We start from the raw sequence: 18,349 nt of genomic DNA, 5'->3' as shown, positions 1-18,349 counted from the left end.
TTCTCTATCTGTAAGCTTGTCTGTCTAAGTCCATCCACAGGGTTTGATGATGTTAGGTTTAGGGGACTGTGGGGGCCATTGCAAAGCCTTCAGCTTGAGTAAGCCCATTGTAGATTTTGAAGTGTGGTTAGGATTGTTATCTTGCTGCAGAAGCCATTCACTTGTCATCTTAAGCTTTTTACAGATGATGTGACGTTTGCGTCAAGATTTTGCTGGTATTAAACTGAACCCATTCTTCCCTCTACCAGAGAAATGTTCCCTGTGCCAGTGACTGCAGCACAAGCCCAAAGCATGAATGGTCCAACCCTGTGCTTAACGGTTGGCGGGGTGTCCTTTAATGAATTCTGCACTTTTTTTTTCCATACATAACTTTGCTCATTGCAGCCAAAAGGATGTATTTTTTACTTCATCAGTACAAAAGAACTTGTTTCCAAAATGCACAAGCTGCATGAGCTTGGGTTTCCCACCAATCTCAAATACCTGTTTGTGGCTAAAACTGCACAGTGTGCACTCTGTATAATTACAGAATGTATTTGTCACAGTTTTCCCAGTCAGGTTGCCTCCCATCTTCTTCTCTACCCCAGTTCTAGCTCTGGTTCTCCATAGCTCCACCCCTTTACTCTGTTCACCTGTGTCTGTGTTTGTAAATTTGCCTGTTAATTGGTAACATTTGTCTTTTCGCCTATGGGGTGAAAGGTCTGTGTATCCTTGGTATGTCACAAAGATGCAAGTACACTAGTAACACCCAACCAACCACATAAGGTACCATAGGAACACCTGCACAAGTGCTTGAGACTCCATAGCAACTACCTGGGATGCCATAGAAAGTGCCTAGCAGCATCTGACCAAACACCAAAACAACCACCTGAAATACCATAACGACCACCGTGCAACACTGTAGCACCCACTTTGCAAATGCTTAGAAACACTATAGCATCTACCTGGAATATCATAGCAATCACCTCTGATACCATAGCAACCACTTAACAACTCTATAGTAACAGCCTAGCAACCACTACAGGACACGAAAGCAACCACCCGACAAACCTTAGCAACCACCTTGCAACACTGTACTTTTCAATTTGCAAATGTTTAGAAACACTATAGCAACCACCTGGAATACCATAGCAACCACTTAACAACTCTATAGCAACTGCCTAGCACCACTACAGAACTGAACGCAACCACTAGACATACCATAGCAACCACTTTGCAACACTGTACTTTTCAATTTGCAAATGTTTAGAAACACTATAGCATCTACCTGGAATACCATAGCAACCACCTCTGATACCATAGCAACCACTTAACAACTCTATAGCAACTTCCAGGCAACCACCTGACATACCAAAGCAACCACCTTGCAACACTGTACTTTTCAATTTGCAAATGTTAAGGGACACTAGAGCAACCACCTGGGATACCCTTGCAACCACTTAGCAACACTATAGTAGCTGCCTAGCAATCACTAAGGAACACCACAGCAACCACCTTGCAGCACTGTAGCACCTACATTGCAAATGCTTGGAACACTATATCAACCATCTAGAACACTATTGCAACCCCCTAGCAACCACTAAACAGTGATTCTGTACTAAACCATTGCCTTTACAAAGAACCCTTAAAAAATACCATCTCTTTCTTATCCTGCTCCTTCTTCTCCCTCACCATTGTCACATTGCTGTTTTTATTTATCTGTGTAATGTGTGTGTGTGTGTGTGTGTGTGTGTGTGTGTGTGTGTGTGTGTGTGTGTGTATGTGTGTGTGTTTTTTTTTCAAGCACAGATGTTGTGGGGAAGTTTTAGCTGTAGCTGTCTCAGTCTGACTTGGCCTTAGTTTAAACTGACAGCGTTCGCACCGTGCAAACAACTGCTCTGCTTCCTGACTGACAATGCTTATAATTGGCTTTTCAGCTCCGCTCAGAATCTACAAACGTCTTGCTATCTGTTGCAGAACGCTGTTTTCCCCCCTCCAATCCAGGGTGGCTTGTCAGATTTGCTTGTTGATTTTTCTCCTGCATGTGTTTAATGAGGCTCAGCTCATACACTGATGTGCTATTAGGACGAAGGCCTCTCTCAAGGTTATCACAGGAAAAGCATCAGGCCCAACCTGCAGAGCAGTAGGTAGGCCAATTACTGAGCGGCCGCGCCGGATGCTTATGATTGTACCTGCGGGGGGTACATCTGAGAGAGCTAAATTGGTTATTTAAGTGTGTGAGCGTGGGGGTGGGAGTGGAAGGAGTAATTGCAGATATTTCACATGCTTTTATGGGCCTCTTAGCTTGTGAAAGGAGCGGCGCTGCGTTCTGCTCTTCCACTTGAAAAATAACAGATGTATCTAGGTTTAATCAAAAGTGTCTCTAAATTGCTGTGTCTAGTTTCTCTTATAAGCTGGTTTCCATTATGATGCTCTCCCTTGAGAAACGAATGCCTGCCTCGCACTGCAGGATGATTAGCCCAATCGTAATCAAGTCATTAAGATAATAAGTGATATAGTAATTAAAATCATTCAAGTATTCAAATATAAAACAATCAGCGTTGATTACTTGAAAATGAAAATATTAGGAATGGCATATCCTCACTAGTTAACGGCAGGGGTGCAGATTTGGTCTGGCTACTGAGGGAACTAAGATCAGTAAGCAACAGCCATCATACAGAAATGTAGATGATATCTGTGATATCTGATGCTTTATAGGTCAATAGTAAAACACAAAAATAAGCAGTTATTTAAGCAGTCAGGAGTAATAATATATACATTTTCTGATATGTATTCAGTATAGACAATTATTGCCTTTTATTGTCTCACTGCATTTCGTATCTGAATGCCATACATTCTTGGTCTGTTATACATTTGTGTAATGTCAAGTCAAGTCAGATTTATTTGTATGGCTTTTTACAACTGTTGTCATCACAAAGCAGCTTTACATAATTAGTAATTAGTAAAAGACAGAGACACAAAAAGAAATAATGTAAGACATGAATGTTCAAAGCCCCTCAGTAAGCAAGCAAACGGCGACAGTGGCAAGGAAAAACTCAGAGCTGGAGGAAGAAACCTCGGGAGGAACCAAGACTCACAAAGGGGACCGACCCGTCCTCCTCTGATCAGAACTATTTAAACATTATTGATAAAAATGACCAAACCATCTATACTGTTGAACTGCTCTGATCATAATCATAATATAATAATCATGGTGTAGTAGAACTTAATATAGTCATGGCAGTGATGGCAGGAGTAATGATAGTTAATAGTGGTGATATTAATAATGGCAGATAGTTAAGAGTCCATTTAGGTTTTAACATGGTCATTAAACAGGTAGCAGTGGTAATGCTATACACTCTTAGTCCAGTGCTATACATTCTTAGTCCAGTGCTTTAAATTCTTGGTCTAATGTGTACCCATTCTTAGTCTGTTTATACATTTTTAGTCCAATGCTGTATATTTCATAGTCTAATGTTTATACATTCTTAATCTATTTTTTATGCATTCTTACTTTTTATATATACTCTTAGTCCAATGCTATACAGTCCTAATCTAATGTTTATACATTTTAGTTTAGTTCTGTAGATTCGAAGTTTAATGATAGAAATGATTAGCCTGTTATACATTCATAGTGTATATCCAGTGCTATACATTCTTTGTCTAATCTGTCTGCATTCCTAGTTCGCTATATATTCTTTGTCCAATGTTGCTATACACTCTTATTCAAATGTAAATACACTCTTAGTGTAGTGCTATAGGTTCTTAGTTTAATAATAGAAATGATTAGTCTCTTATACATTTAGATTCCAATGCTATACATTCTTAGTCTAATCTTTATGCATTCTTAGTTTGTTATATATTCTTAGTCGAATGCTATACACTCTTAGTCTAATGCTATACACTCTTAGTCTAATGCTATACACTCTTAGTCCAATACAATCTGAATGTAATGTTTATACATTATTAGTCTTTTTGTCTTTTTTGCTAAATACCATAATACTGTGATATGTTTACAATGTTAATGGTAGCTAAAATAGTTTCACACTAACACCCTATGGCTGAGGCTTTAGGACTCTTAGGACCTGGGTTTTGGGTTTGTGCATGAGGATTTTGGTTTGGGACCACTAGGGACAAAGAGTCCATGGTATCAGTGATTACTTTTGGGGTGGTCTCAAATTCAACACTGTTTAGCATTTGATTAATCATTTTGTGTGTTCCAGACATAAGTCAATAGTAAAATCACAAGCCTTTAGTGTGGCTCCTCCGCTTTACTTCCACACATCCTGTTATATCAAAAGACTTCCAGATCTCCAGCCAGATCTCCAGCCTACTAGTTTTGATGCAAATAAATAAACAGCAGCTTAGTCAACCTGGATGGCCTGTCTTTTGAATGCACACTTCAAAGATTGGGAGAGACAGAGGTTGTTTATTGTTTACTGTAAACAATAAACAAGCAGTACAATCCTAAAATTAAGTAATTTCCTACAACGTTAGTCTTGGGAATGCCCTTCCCTGATTTAAGGAAGCATAATTGCCTAGACTGGTTGTTAGAAGTGGTGGTTGTTCTTGAACAGATGGATGTTTCCCAAAAGGGATATAATGTGTGGTCAACGAGGGCAATCATTAAGTCTGCATACACATTCATTAAGAAGGTGGACAACCTTTCTAATGAATGAGTTCAGCTCTGTTAGGCTATTCCCATTGCTGACACAAATGTGCAAATGCACATACAATTTGTTTAGTCCCTGTAGAGTTATTGCCAATAGAATAGGACCCTGTGGAGCAGATAAACATGAACCTCATGGCACCATGGCTAATGCTGAACTGACTCTTGTCGCACATCCTTACAGTAATGCTTTTGTTCTATTGTTTAATTTGTGATATTTGATATTTCTTGATACAGAGAGAGGATTATGCAGATGCATGCTTTAGCTCTTTAGTTCTTCCATTAGAAACAGCAAAAAGTTTTAAAAGGAACATAAAGTTAGGAGTCTAAATCATGTGTTCAGTCCAAGAAAACGCCTAGAGCCCCTAAACAGTCTCAATTATTAATCTGCTTAATGAAGAAGTCTATTTCTTCTGGAGACTGGCCGCAGTTCCCCCCTTAAAGCTTGAAATGCGATGGAAAGCTTCCTTGTTGTGTTGTGAGCGTAGAGCATTACCGGCGACAGATGTTCAGGTTGGACCTGGATTTTTTCTGCTCTTCCCACCCTCGGAGCAAGATGAAAGCATCTTTTCTTGTTAGAAGAGGGGGAAAAAATCGACCAAGCGGAGGGGAAAAGAGGGGTTTTTCAAGCCACGGCTGTTTGATCTTCTTAAAAGCACGAGGGCTAGCCAGTAAGCTTGCTGGCCTTTGTGTGCTGTCCTACGGCCAGTCATTCCGGCTCGCACCGTAGAGCGGAACCGAGCAGGACTGATCTCCGGACAGTGCCGGAAAATAGCGCCTTGAGTCAGAGTGAAGAGAGGGTTACGGTGAGTGTGCGTAGGGATTGGGAGAGGAATGGGAGGGAGCAGTCAGTCTGACAGCTCAAAGGAAGAAGGCGGCCGTTTGATGTGCAGCAGGGGACTTTATTTATTTATTTATTTAGCTATTATTATTTTTAACCCCTTAGAGCCTGAGAGCTTGTGTGGCGGGCCCGGACAGAGCAACTAAACCTATATTATAACATAATGTTTGTATGTTAGAGAGTCTGTAAAGTCTGTACACTACTGTGAAAGTGCAGAAGGTTCATGTTTTTGCTATACTATGTAAATTTGGTTCATTTAGTCTTGGTTTTACATTGCAGTTTAGTGACTGAGGACACTAAAGATCTTTGCATAATATCTATGTCCTGTCTTCATCACCTTTGGTGGTGTAGAGGACTGTGTGTCTGATCGGCAGATAGCCTTTCCTGGGGAAAAAAAAGAATGAACACATTGATTTCATTGCCATTAAACTGCAAAAAATTACCATACTACCAGTTCTTTTTCTTCTTCTTCTATTGTTTAATGGGATACAATAGTCTCAACGCCCTTAAATTGATCCGAAAGTCCGAACCAACCAAAAAACAAATGCAAACCGTCCATTCAAAGTAATCCAACAATGGTTCGCTTTGATCCAAAAGTTCCATTCCCTAGCCATGTCGCTTTGCCATCAGCAGCTGGAGTCTGAGAGAGCACAATTCATTGAGCAGACTCCTTGTGCTCTGCTGCTGTAGCCCATCTGTCTCAATGTTGGACGCATTCTGAGATACTTTTCTGCTCACCACAATTGTACAGAGTGGTTAGCTGAGTTACTGTAGTCTTCCTGCCAGCTCCAACCAGTCTGGCCATTCAGTGTTAACCTCTCTTATCAACCAGGCATATCCGTCTGCAAAACTGCCCCTCACTGCATGATTCTTCCTTATTGCACTATTCTAAATAAACTCTAGACACTGTTGCGCTGAATATCCCAGGAGATCAGCAGCTGTAGACGTATTCAAACCAGCCCATCTGACACCAACAATCATGACACACTCAAAAACGTTTTCCCCTCATTCTTGTTGTTGATGTGATCATAACCTAAAGCTGTTGGCCTGTATGTGCATGATGTTATGCATTGCATGTACCTGAATATGTAGATGTACAGGTCCTCTTAATTACTAAGTGTGTTTGGTGTTCAGTAGTCTATTTACACCCACCAGAGAAATTAACAACATTTTAGCAACAAGCATTTAATACAGGTACATCTGAAATTCTGCTCACTCTGAAAGTTGTGTGTCAGGATGTGTATTCTGTTCTGTTTAGTAATTACCTCTGTCTTTGTTTCTCTTTCTGTCTTGTGTCTCAGCTCGGGTGTGTGTGCGTGTAAAATGGGAGTGCACGGAGACAAGTGTGACGACTGCCGTCCGGGCTTCTTCCATTTCAGCAGCACAGGGTGCCAACCGTGCCAGTGTAACAATCACACCAGTGTCTGCGACACACAATCAGGTAGGGGTGTAAGAAAGTTTCAGTGTGTGTGTGTTTGTGTGTGTCTGTATTTGTGTGTGTGTGTGTATATATATATATATATATATATATATATATATATATATATATATATATATATATATATATAATGAATAGAACAGGGTTCTATATCTAAATGTCATGATATTATGTTTTGCAGTATTGAATAGATTCTCAAACACTGTATTGATATTTAATGATTTAATGAGTAGTTTACATGAAAATATTGGTGGTTCAGACAGTGCTTCATTTAGTGTTGTATTTAAACTCCTAAAGCAGGAAACCAGTATTGTGCTAGGTCTTTAGATCCCACAGTTCTGATTGGGTAAAAAGTATACTAAGATTTTACAAATATTGTGGTATAGGGTTTATTTTTTTTTTTACGTTTTCCTAAAAATGTATTAATTTTTTAATTGAATGAATTAAATGTTTTATTTCTATGTTTGATTTTTCTTTCACCAATTACCCAACCCACACATTTTCTCCCCCATTACATGCAATGCTCCCGTGATGTGGGGAGAAAGTGCCATCCTGGAGAGAGCAAGGCCAGTTGTGCTCTCTCGTCACCCAGGCTGATGATGGCTAGCAGCATGACCCTGATTCAAACCAGCGGTCATAGTAACAGCGGCTTATTCCGCTGGACCACTTTGGGTCCCCTCAAACCTTAATTTTTTTAAAACATCGCAATGTTTCAGTATCTTGGTGTACTGCAGTGTATTGAATCGTAACCCTTGTATCATGATGAATATCAAATCGCCAGGTTCCTGCTCATACACAGCCCTACAGTCAGGTGAGCGGACACACACAGCAGGATTTTGCCAAAGATCTGATTTGAAATGGCCAGGAGCACACAGGAAACATCCATGAACCCAAACCTAATACTGCCTCTGTTTTCAGTCAGAGAGGATATGTAATACAGCAATCAGATTTATCCTACACTGTCCAGGCCTTTAAGCAGTACCGGAACAACACTGTTATTATGTTCTCAGTCCGTTTACATGTATTATGTTTCTTTGATTTTATCCACCGTTCTGTGTTTCCTAAAGTCAATACAAAGCTTGCTTCTGTGCCAGCAGTTCTTAATAGTTTGGTCTGCGAGCCTGATTGGTTTTCTACCATAACACTGGGATAGTTTCACATTGATTGCAGTGTTTTTTTGTGGGGGGTTGTGTGTGTGTCGGGGGGTGGAGGGGGTGCTGATTAGAAAGTAGACTGTGCAGATCACATAAAGTTTATTTGTCAAATACACAGTCATACACAGTACTACTAGTAGTGAAGTATAATATACAGCTTCAAGTCAGGGTTGAAAACTTTTTTTTTTTTTATTGAAATAACTTTCAGTGCTACTTTATGAAGATGCGTTTGAGACCTGAAAGAATGGATTAATAGTGGTAAGCTGAGTCAATTGATCTGACTCACAGAAAAGGAAAGTATGCCCATGACCAGCAGTGGGAGTTAGTAGCTGCAGTCCTCTACATTTACTGTAAACCCCTGACCTGATCTTTACGAGCAAACAATCTACAAACTCCTACTGAACACATTTTCCTTTAGTTTTAAGGGATGCGGTCAGAATAGACGCTCCATTTAGGAAACTCTCTGGCTGCTGTTTGATTTTGTTTAGCAGCGGTTTTGGGTAGTTAAAATGTCAGCGTGCAAAATAAACTCACATGGATTTAATAGAGACTTAATGGGGCTGTATTGACGAATACTGCTGGGCAATATGCTGCAAATATGCAGCGGTTTCTTTTAGGACACCATGCAGTGAGCTGTGAACCATGTTTTTTGAGAGTATGAAAACTGGTGAGATTTACATCCACTGCAGTAAGACCTCAGATAACCACAGGCAACAAACATCAGTCTCTGAAGTTTGTTATATTGAAGGCTACTTAGGCTTAAATGTGTTCTCTCATTGCTAATACATCAAAATTCTGCTCGTATTCTTTTTTTAGGAATTTTGCTTGCGCTGTAAAACCCTGCACACTCTGTTTTACACTATTTTATGAACATAACATATGCATATTAAATTAGATACTTTTGCAATTGCATATACATGTATTTTTAGGGAAAGTAGCATTAATCTACTAAGAACAAGAATAGCATTAATCTTCAGGCAAAGATCTGTTGAAATACCTATTGTTGAAAATATGGCCTAATATGGCAACTGGTATAGTATATTAACAGCTGTGCATGATTATCACTGACCCTACATGCAGTTAATCAGCTAACCCATGTTTGCTGTCTGGCATTTGACATTTTAGTCAAATCTGCAACCAGAGTCAGAGCCAGACTAACCTACTCATTTTGTAGATCTGCCCCATTTGTCCTGATCAAATGTGTCTCAGACCAACTTCATCGAGCTTTCAGCTGATTGAGCTTTCAGCTGACTGGATTTCCAGTTTGTACACTGTTCAAGAAACACTCAAATAGCACATCCTAGATCTGAATGAATGAAATATTCTCATTGAATACTTTGTTCTGTACAAAGTTGAATGTGCTGACAACTAAATCACACAAAAATCATCAATGGAAATCAAATTTATTAACCAATGGAGGCCTGGATTTGGAGTCACACACAAAACTAAAGTGGAAAAACACACTACAGGCTGATCCAACTTTGATGTAATGTCCTTAAAACAAGTCAAAATGAGGCTCAGAATTGTGTGTGGCCTCCATCCGCCACCGCATCAGGAGCATGCCCAGGCGTTGGCCCAGAGGTCATACACCCTACAACGCCTGGGCATGCTCCTGATGAGGTGGCGGATAGTCTCGTGAGGGATCTCTTCCCAGACCTGGACTAAAGAATCCGCCAACTCCTGGACAGTCTGTGGTGCAACGTGACGTTGGTGGATGGAGCGAGACATGATGTCCCAGATGTGCTCATTCGGGTTCAGGTCTGGGGAACGGGCGGGCCAGTCCATAGCTTCAATGCCTTCATCTTGCAGGAACTGCTCACACACTCCAGCCACATGAGGTCTAGCATTGTCCTGCATTAGGAGGAACCCAGGGCCAACCTCACCAGCATATGGTCTCACAAGGGGTCTGAGGATCTCATCTTGGTACCTTATGGCAGTCAGACTACCTCTGGCGAGCACATGGAGGGCTGTGCGGCCCTCCAAAGAAATGCCACCCCACACCATTACTGACCCACTGACCCGGTCATGCTGAAGGTTGTTTCAACAGTACAAGTGCAGTTCCACTACAACTCCTGCAGGCAGTCTGATCCAGCCAAGACTGTCAATCACATCATTCTTCAGTATATCCCGCATTCTTACAAAATAGCTAAATAAGGGTTAAAAGGGCTAAGGGCTACAAAACTGATTTCTGGGGGGAAATAATAATGACACTGGTATTAGTGTCCACTCATACTCCATAATTCAGTAGTAGTATACTGCATGTGCTTTAAAGGGTTATTTGAGCGATTCCGTAGAACAGGGTCCTTTAAATTTAGTCCTGGAGGACCAATCTCCAGTATGGTTTGGCTATTTCCCTGCTTAAACAAACCACTACGCCTGGTAATTAACAGACCATTTGAACAGGGGCTTCTTCTATGGCATCATCTTAAGAAGCCTTCCTTGCACCTTTGTTTTTAAGAGTGTAGTTCTGTGGAAACCTGATGCTTCTTCACAGTGAGGATACAGCAGTGGTTTAGGTGCACTCTGGTTGTTCATGTTCACCAAGCCATCACATGAAGCCTGGTTTGAACTCTTTGACGGTCTTCAGCCTGTTAGCCCACCGGCCACAGCGCCAGCCATCTCTTATGCAATCTGCAACTGTATTGGATTTCTCTCTGCAGAGATTCAGGGTCAAAATGTCTGCTGATGCCACACAGCAAAGATCTAATTCAATTTGTGTTCACAAAACACATGGAGTTTAGGCCGGAGGGCCAGGAAACGCTGCACAATCGGCATCTTTAGAATGAAAGCAGTTTTGTTGACTGCAGCCAAAGCCACAGCCTTCGTCCAGCGCTGACGTCCGAGCGCTGAAGTCATCATTCTCACACAAAGGCAGCACTAAGCATTTTCCCCCTCTCCCTCTCTCTCTCCTCCTATACCAGTCTGGCAGCACCCTGTGAGCAGCTGTACACATACATTGTGCAGGATCTGCTAATTCCTCATGACTCACGAGCAGCAGAGGCAAATGAACCCACCTACACCGCTGTGTTTGCTGAATACTTTAACAGACTGTGCATCATGCTTAAATCTAATCGTTTTCCTCTTGCAGTGTGGAATGGTCTTGCGGACTCATATGAAACCTAATCTTGTTCTGTAAAAGCCCCTTAGCGGTTATTTAGCACAGGGCCAAGCTTAAAGGCTCTGAATGAAGTATTAAGAGAGAGTGCTGCTGCTCTACATGATGCCGGGCTAAATTTGTAAAGACTATTTTTTTTTACAATACAGCAGACAGCTGCAAAGAGTGTGGGTTGTTGGTTACTTTGAAATAACGATTTGTAAAGAGTTAATGGCATATACCTCAGTATTTGTTGATGGTATCTCAAAATGAGGAAGGTATTTTAAAATTACAACTTCTCTGATTTCTGCCTTTTCTGTTCGAGCCAGATACACTCTGACTCGAATCCCAGGGATTTGAGACTTGACTTGACTCAAACTACGGCTCAACTTGGACTCATGAAACTCGCATGAAACTCCAGTTTATGGTACCTGATACTTGACTGCTTTATGACTGCACTTGCACTTGCACTTGCACTTGGACTTAACTTGGACTCACTCCCAAAACTCAAGCCTTAGCTCAGACTTGCTCAACAGACTTGCTGCACACACACTTAGACTTGGGGTGTGTTTATATTTTTCAGCTTTGGTTCGATTAAAACCAGCCCTGGTGAGATTGCTCTGCTAGTCTGGTTCAATAGAGTAAGTGTTGGCGGGGATCTGTGCTGATGGAACTGTGCTTCTTTTTTTTCCTTTGGAAGTCTTGTTACCACTTGCGTACTACCGTCTACAAAGCCCCTCAAATTCCAAGAGACGCACTCCACACACACTTAGCTCAGCTTTGGTTCGATTTAAACCTGGTGAGATTGCTCTGTTAGTCTGGTTCAATAGAGTAAGTGTGAGCGCTGCCACACTTACTCTAGTGCAAAAATGAACTCTGGTCTGCTTTGTTTGAAGCACGAAGACAATACAAACCAAAGGCATCTAAGTGAACCAAATGCAGAGTTTAACCGCTCACTCCACCAACCACACCAACGCCATCTGCATCTGCCCGCTGCACCACGGGTGAGTCTCCGTGCAGACCTGCCCACATTTCTGTGCTTTTACTTCTTCTGTCTGTGGTGTTAGTTTAGAGGGACTGTGTCCCAAACCACACACTACCACACTACACAATTAGACGTAAAAGATCATTGAGGAACTTTTGGAGGTTCTTCAGTTTGAAACTGTAGAGGAACCTCTTAAGGTGCTTTGAAGAACATTCGGGAAATCTTTTCTTGGATGCTCCTTGGAGCACCTTAGGAGGTTCCTCCAGAACCTCCAAATGTTCCTCACAGATCTTTGACTTTTAACAGTGTACAGTGTTTCAAAGCTAGCCACCATTAGAACTACATTCATTAGTGCAGATGCCTCAGAAAAGTGAAGATGTGTGTAGTTTGGGATGCAGCCACAGTAACGTTAAATTCCACAGTTTTAACATACTTCTTTTCCATGAGCAAATTAGCATGTGTGCATGATAAATCATGGTTCAATACTGATATCAGGTTGATGTGATTTAATTAGATGAACTATAAGTGTACAGAAGCTCAAAAAAATCAGAAGGCGTGAAAGTGAACAAAAGAACTATAATTTGCATAATATCAGCACTTATCATGATATTCAATCATATCAGCTATCGGCCCAAGACTACTGTCCACCCCTGCTTTGTGGTCAAACGGGTTTAGATCATGTATTTTACTATGGCTCCAGACATGTCTCAGAGGTTCAAGCAAAGCTGGCGTTTTATAAAATGGAATTCCTACCCAGTCCTTCAGGAGAGCTTATGTCTGTGTGGTGAAGTGATTATTCCTGTTCCTCTAACTCTTACACTGCGCACACACTCTCTGATAACTTTGCTTCAGCTGATGCTCCAGCTGCCAAAAATGAGCTTTTTTTGGACCAGGTTGAAGAAATCGTATTGCGTGCGTTTTCTTGTCTGGAATGATAGAACTGATGATGATTTATAGAGGTATAGAGCATTCATTTCATTTCACTGGAAAGAGTGTATCTCTCTCCCTCTCTCTCTCTCTCTCTCTCTCTCTACCACTCTCTCTCTCTCATTCTCATAAAGTCTCTTATTATCAAGGGCTCTGTTGAAGGGCTAATGTGTGAGCAAAGGCTTTGCTGGCCAGCGAGGTCATTATGGTAGGTTTCAGGTCATTGGCTGAATCTCTGTAGTTTGTCTTTGTGGACAGCGGTGTTGGAGAAAGGCGTTTTGAAGGTCAGGTACTAATTGGCGGGGTTCTGTGCTGATGGAAATTTGCTTTTTTTTTCCCCCTCGCTCTTTTTTTTCTGTTTGCCTTTGGAAGTCTTTTCACCACTTGTGTACTACCGTCTACAAAGCCCCTCAAACTTCTAAGAGACGCTGTACTTCTGCCAAGTCATGTTCCAGTTCTAATGTCATTTACAGTGCGGGTTTGCTGCTGCGGCCTTTGGGAGAAACACACAGGCGCTAAACAGAGCGACGCAGCGTGGAGTCGCACAGTCCAGATCGATGCTGCAGATGTAATGGAACGTATTTTGCTGGCCTCTCTCTCTTTCTCTCTCTTTCTCTCTCTCACTCTCTCTCTCTCTCTCTCTCTCTCTCTCTCTGCCCTTGAGTAAGTCAGATGGGTGCTGTTACACCAGGGCAGCACAATTTGAGCTGTAATCAAAGAAGGACATGACTTTGAGTCTGGGCATGACTAGACTGGCGTTCCTGAGAAGGCTAAAGCCGAGCAAAATATCCAGCTAATCCCAGAATACATAATGGTGGTTTCTGGGACGCTAATAATAATAATAACAGAATACCACCTTCTTGAGGCCAATACCATTCCCAACCAATAACCAGTAATTGTCTTTGTTTTATTTGAAAACAGGTTTACTCTATAGTTCATAATTCACAATAATCATGAATGTATTTTACACTCTATTTTCCACCAGAGGGCGTTGTAATATGCTTATATATATATATATCATACAGTCATATTATAATAATATTAGGCTGAAATGGGCATCTCTATTTCCAAACATAATCCTTTGAAGTACATTATTCTACAAATGCTCTCAAACACACACACACACACACATAGGCATTCCCTCACACACTCACAATATAGCATGCCCAAATCCCCTACCATGTGTGTTTTTGGGAGGAGGGATGAAGCAGGAGTACTTCACAAGGATCGATCACACAACCCCACACACACACACTACCTGCGGAGTCACCGTGCTGCTCCATATGTACATAAGATTATATTAATTATTGGCTGTGGCCCAAAATTCCAAGATCTCATTCCATATTTGTGCATATCTTATATATGCCTCAACCTAAATTAGCCAAATGACAGCTGTAAAGGGTTAAATGGCTGCAGAGCGCATACTGAAGTTCATCATATTTAAAAGATTGTGTAATTATAACAGAGGACAGTTAGTGGAGATGGTTCTGGGAATGAAGAAGAGGCCTAATGATGACAACAGAAACTGTGTATCTCCATTTCTTTTGTTTTTTGTTTTCAAATAATGTGTAATGAGTGCTTGTTTAAATGATGGTGAAACTGATTAGAATAATTTACATTTTCTTCTTCATCAGTGAATTATGGAATGATTTCTTGTGTCATATTTTAATTAGAGCGTGACTCATTCCCTCCACTCCAGGCTGAGGGAGATGAAAGGGCAGTGAGATTATTGATGCTGTCCAGCTCTGTGGCTGGCTGCTAATGTACTGTACTCCAGTCACTCTGCTTTGACTCATGCTGTGCTCTATATTATCTGTGTTGTCTGCCTCACTCCTGCTGAGTGAGGACAGATACACACACACACACACACACACACACACACACACACACACAGTCCCACTAACCGGATATTATTGTCTGCACAGTCTGTCTGAACGTGTGTGTGTGTGTGTGTTGATGAGGATGATGATGATGGTGGTGGTGGTGGTGGTGATGGAACTAATTGGAATTAATGTAATGCACATACCCAAATGTGAATGACTGGGCTTTTATAAATCAATATAGATTGTAGGGGTTTTGTTCACACTATTTGGACAAAAGTTTTGAGACACCTGCTCATTCATTTTGTCTTCTGAAACAAATAGTGTTAAAAAATGTTTATCTTGCTTTTGTTGGAGTAACTGTCTCTACTGTCCAGGGAAAGATTGCTACTAGAGTTTAAATCATTGATGGTATAATTTGATTGCATTCAGTGACAAGAGTGTTCGTGATATCAGGATGTTAGATAATCACCACCCACCTCATCCTCAACTCCCCAACTCATCCCAAAAGTATTTGACCAAGCACTGTCAATCATTTCAAATATTGCTCCACAGCTTAATGCTGGGGAGGCTTTTTTCCCCTCAAGGTCTTGCCTGGCATAAGACATGGTACCAGTAAGTTCATGTTTAGTTTAGTTTAATTACATATATATATATATATATGTGTATTATGTTATGTGTTATATATATGTGAATGTAAACCTTGCAGTAATAACATGTTACTTTGACTTCCATTTTAATTCCATTTAAACAGTTTGCTTATGTTTGCACACTGCATAAATGTGCATAAAATGTGTGTATTTATGTTTTTAGAGTGGGAGTGTACAAGCATGTGTTTGCAGGTATTAGTGGCTGTGTAGGGAGGTGTTGGAGTGTTTCCACACCTTTTCCCTTGATTACATTCACAGCTATGCAGCCCTGACTACCTAATTAACACAGGCTGTATTTCCCCCTTGCTGTTTTAATAAAGCACAAACCACAGTAGCTGCAGGGACTGAAGGTTAAGCCTCTTTTCTGCCCATGTAGTGCCAGCTTTACCCCTCAGCAACAACTAACTCCAGTTCAGACGCACTGTATCACTGATCTGAGGCTGATCATTACCAGTCACATGCCAAGTGAGTGACATTTTTACAACAGTCTGTCTGTCAGAGCTTAAATTTAAGAAATTGCATATGGACACTTGAACACAGTAGATGCTAAGGGTCTACATATGCATCTTCAGGGTGCTAATACACACTGTATACCCACAAATATTCAGACACCCTTTCTAATTAGTGCATTCATTGCTGACACAAGCATTTTGTTGCACACACACACACACACACACACACAAGCATTAGCCAGTGGAACAGGATGCACTGGAGAAGCTGCACATGAGCTTAAAGTCCCCATGCCCAGTTATTAGCATTGGATAGTAGCTTAAAGTACACATTCCAGACTTTCATTAAAGGGTATTTGCATACATCTCTGTTTCACCATGTTGGAATTACAACACTTTTTATGGACACCATAATGGTGTTTGGGACAGTCATGTTTTTGCCATGTATGTTCTCTGGCGAGGCTTTGCAGAGCCATCTTTTAGCTCTTGCTTGTTTTGGGGTCTCATTTCCTTACGTTTTCTCTTCAGCATATGGAATATCTGCTCAGTTAAATTGGCTTGGCTAATCGAGAACTTGCAAAAACACCTGCCCAGTGATTTCGGAGGCATTTGGGTCATGGGCGGTATCCTGTTGTCTCCACGCTTACCTCCTGCCATCACTCTGATACAGGTTTTATCTTTGTGTCATCTGTCCATAAGGCCTTTTCCCACAATTTTGCAAGCTCTTTTTAATACTTTTCTGCAAACTGTAGTCTAGCCATTCTGTTTTAGTGGCTAACCTAGTGTTTTTCATCTTGCAGTGTAGCCTCTGTATTTCTGTTAATGAAATCTTCAGAAAGTAGACTCTTGACAATAACACACCCACCTCCTGAGGGTTGTTTCTGATCGGTCAGACAGACAGCTGAGGTTTTTTCTTTTTTTCATAGTGAGGATTTTCTGCATTTCTCAGTGGAGGTCTTCCTTCACCTACTAGTCCATGTGCGGATAATGAGCTCACCAGAGCATTCTTTCTCCTTAATGATATTCCACATAGATAATGGACACATAGCATAATGGTTTTATTCTTGTTTTTAGCCTCATGGTAGCTCCTTGGCGCAGGTATTGTCCATGTGTTGAACAATGGCAACTACAGACTTCAAAGGCGTTGATGGCTTAGAAGCAGGTCTGGGTATCTTATGCCTGCACTAATAACACCTGACTAATCATTAACACCTGTAAAGCCAAATGTCTCAAACAGTATGGTGCACTAAAATGAGGGGGGCTGTGTAAAAGTATTGTAATTTTAACATGGTGAAATGAAAAGTATGCAAAAAAACCCTTCATTAAAGTCTGGCATGTGTAATTTAATCCCATCTGAAATTTTAAACTGGAGCAGAGAGGCATATCAAGGAAGATGTTTGTCCCAAACAGTATGAAGGGGAAATGTACCTTTGGGTTGGAGTGCCAGAACTACTCATTCAGCATGACTACCTGATCTCACTAATTCTGCCATGGCTGAATTCAATCAGGTCCTCACAGAAATGTTCCATTATCTATTTCAAAGCCTTAACCGAAGAGTAGAGGCTGTTACTGCAGCAAAGCAGAGGCTACAAGGATGTATTGGTATACCGTTAATCTGTGTGGGGCAGTGGTGGCCCAGCGGTCAGAGCACTGGGTTATTGATGACAGGGTTGTGGGTTCGATACGTGGTTTCAGCAAGATGCCACTATTCGGCCCGATGGCGATGGCTGCCCGCGGCTCAAGGCACATGTGCTCACTATTTCACTGTGTGTGCTCAATATTGTGTATGTTAGTTAACTGCACGGACGGGTTAAAGGCAGAGGCCAAAGTCCATCTGTGTCCAACACAAGTGGTGAACAGGGCTGTCGTGTTTGTCTTTTAACATTGTGGATAACAGTGTTGACCTCTGTGTAGCATAATGGGACTTGATTCTACATCCATAGTATCGACTCCTAATGCTCCTAATTTCCCTGCATCTGTAACATGGTTTAATTGTAAGTCACTCCTGATACAAGCTTCTGCCAAATACGACAAAATAAACAAGTGATTCCGTATTCCCTGAAGCACCATTGATTTCAGAAGAAATGCAGAGTGAGCAGATGTCTACAAACTTTTGGACATATGAGGCCAGATTGAAAACCACGCTGCAAAATGTGGCAACAGAAATTGACATGTTAATAAGCTGATGCGTATTAATGACCAGAGCTCAGAGTCTGTTTGTGTGCTAGAATGCATTGAAAATCTCAGTCAAGTGCATCGATTCTAATAACAGAAGCAGAATTACTGTGTGATAAGCAAACAATATCAACCTGGTATCAAATAAAATAATTGTCAAAATTGTCAGCA

General features: G+C 41.2%; 1 protein-coding gene across 2 annotated transcripts in view; it reads left to right on the top strand.

Moving 5' to 3' along the window:
- Positions 1 to 18,349, top strand: part of LOC140543723 (multiple epidermal growth factor-like domains protein 9) — a 142,103-nt gene that overhangs the window by 91,859 nt on the left and 31,895 nt on the right. For both annotated transcript variants that reach the window (XM_072667032.1, XM_072666950.1), the window contains one exon: positions 6,788 to 6,927. In XM_072667032.1, the coding sequence (XP_072523133.1) occupies positions 6,788 to 6,927 (140 nt within the window). The remainder of the gene's footprint in view (positions 1 to 6,787; positions 6,928 to 18,349) is intronic.

Source organism: Salminus brasiliensis, chromosome 1 (assembly GCF_030463535.1).
Source record: "Salminus brasiliensis chromosome 1, fSalBra1.hap2, whole genome shotgun sequence".
Lineage (NCBI taxonomy): Eukaryota > Metazoa > Chordata > Actinopteri > Characiformes > Bryconidae > Salminus > Salminus brasiliensis.
The sequence above is the reverse complement of the archived record's forward strand: the minus strand, read 5'-3'. Positions and strand labels throughout refer to the sequence as shown.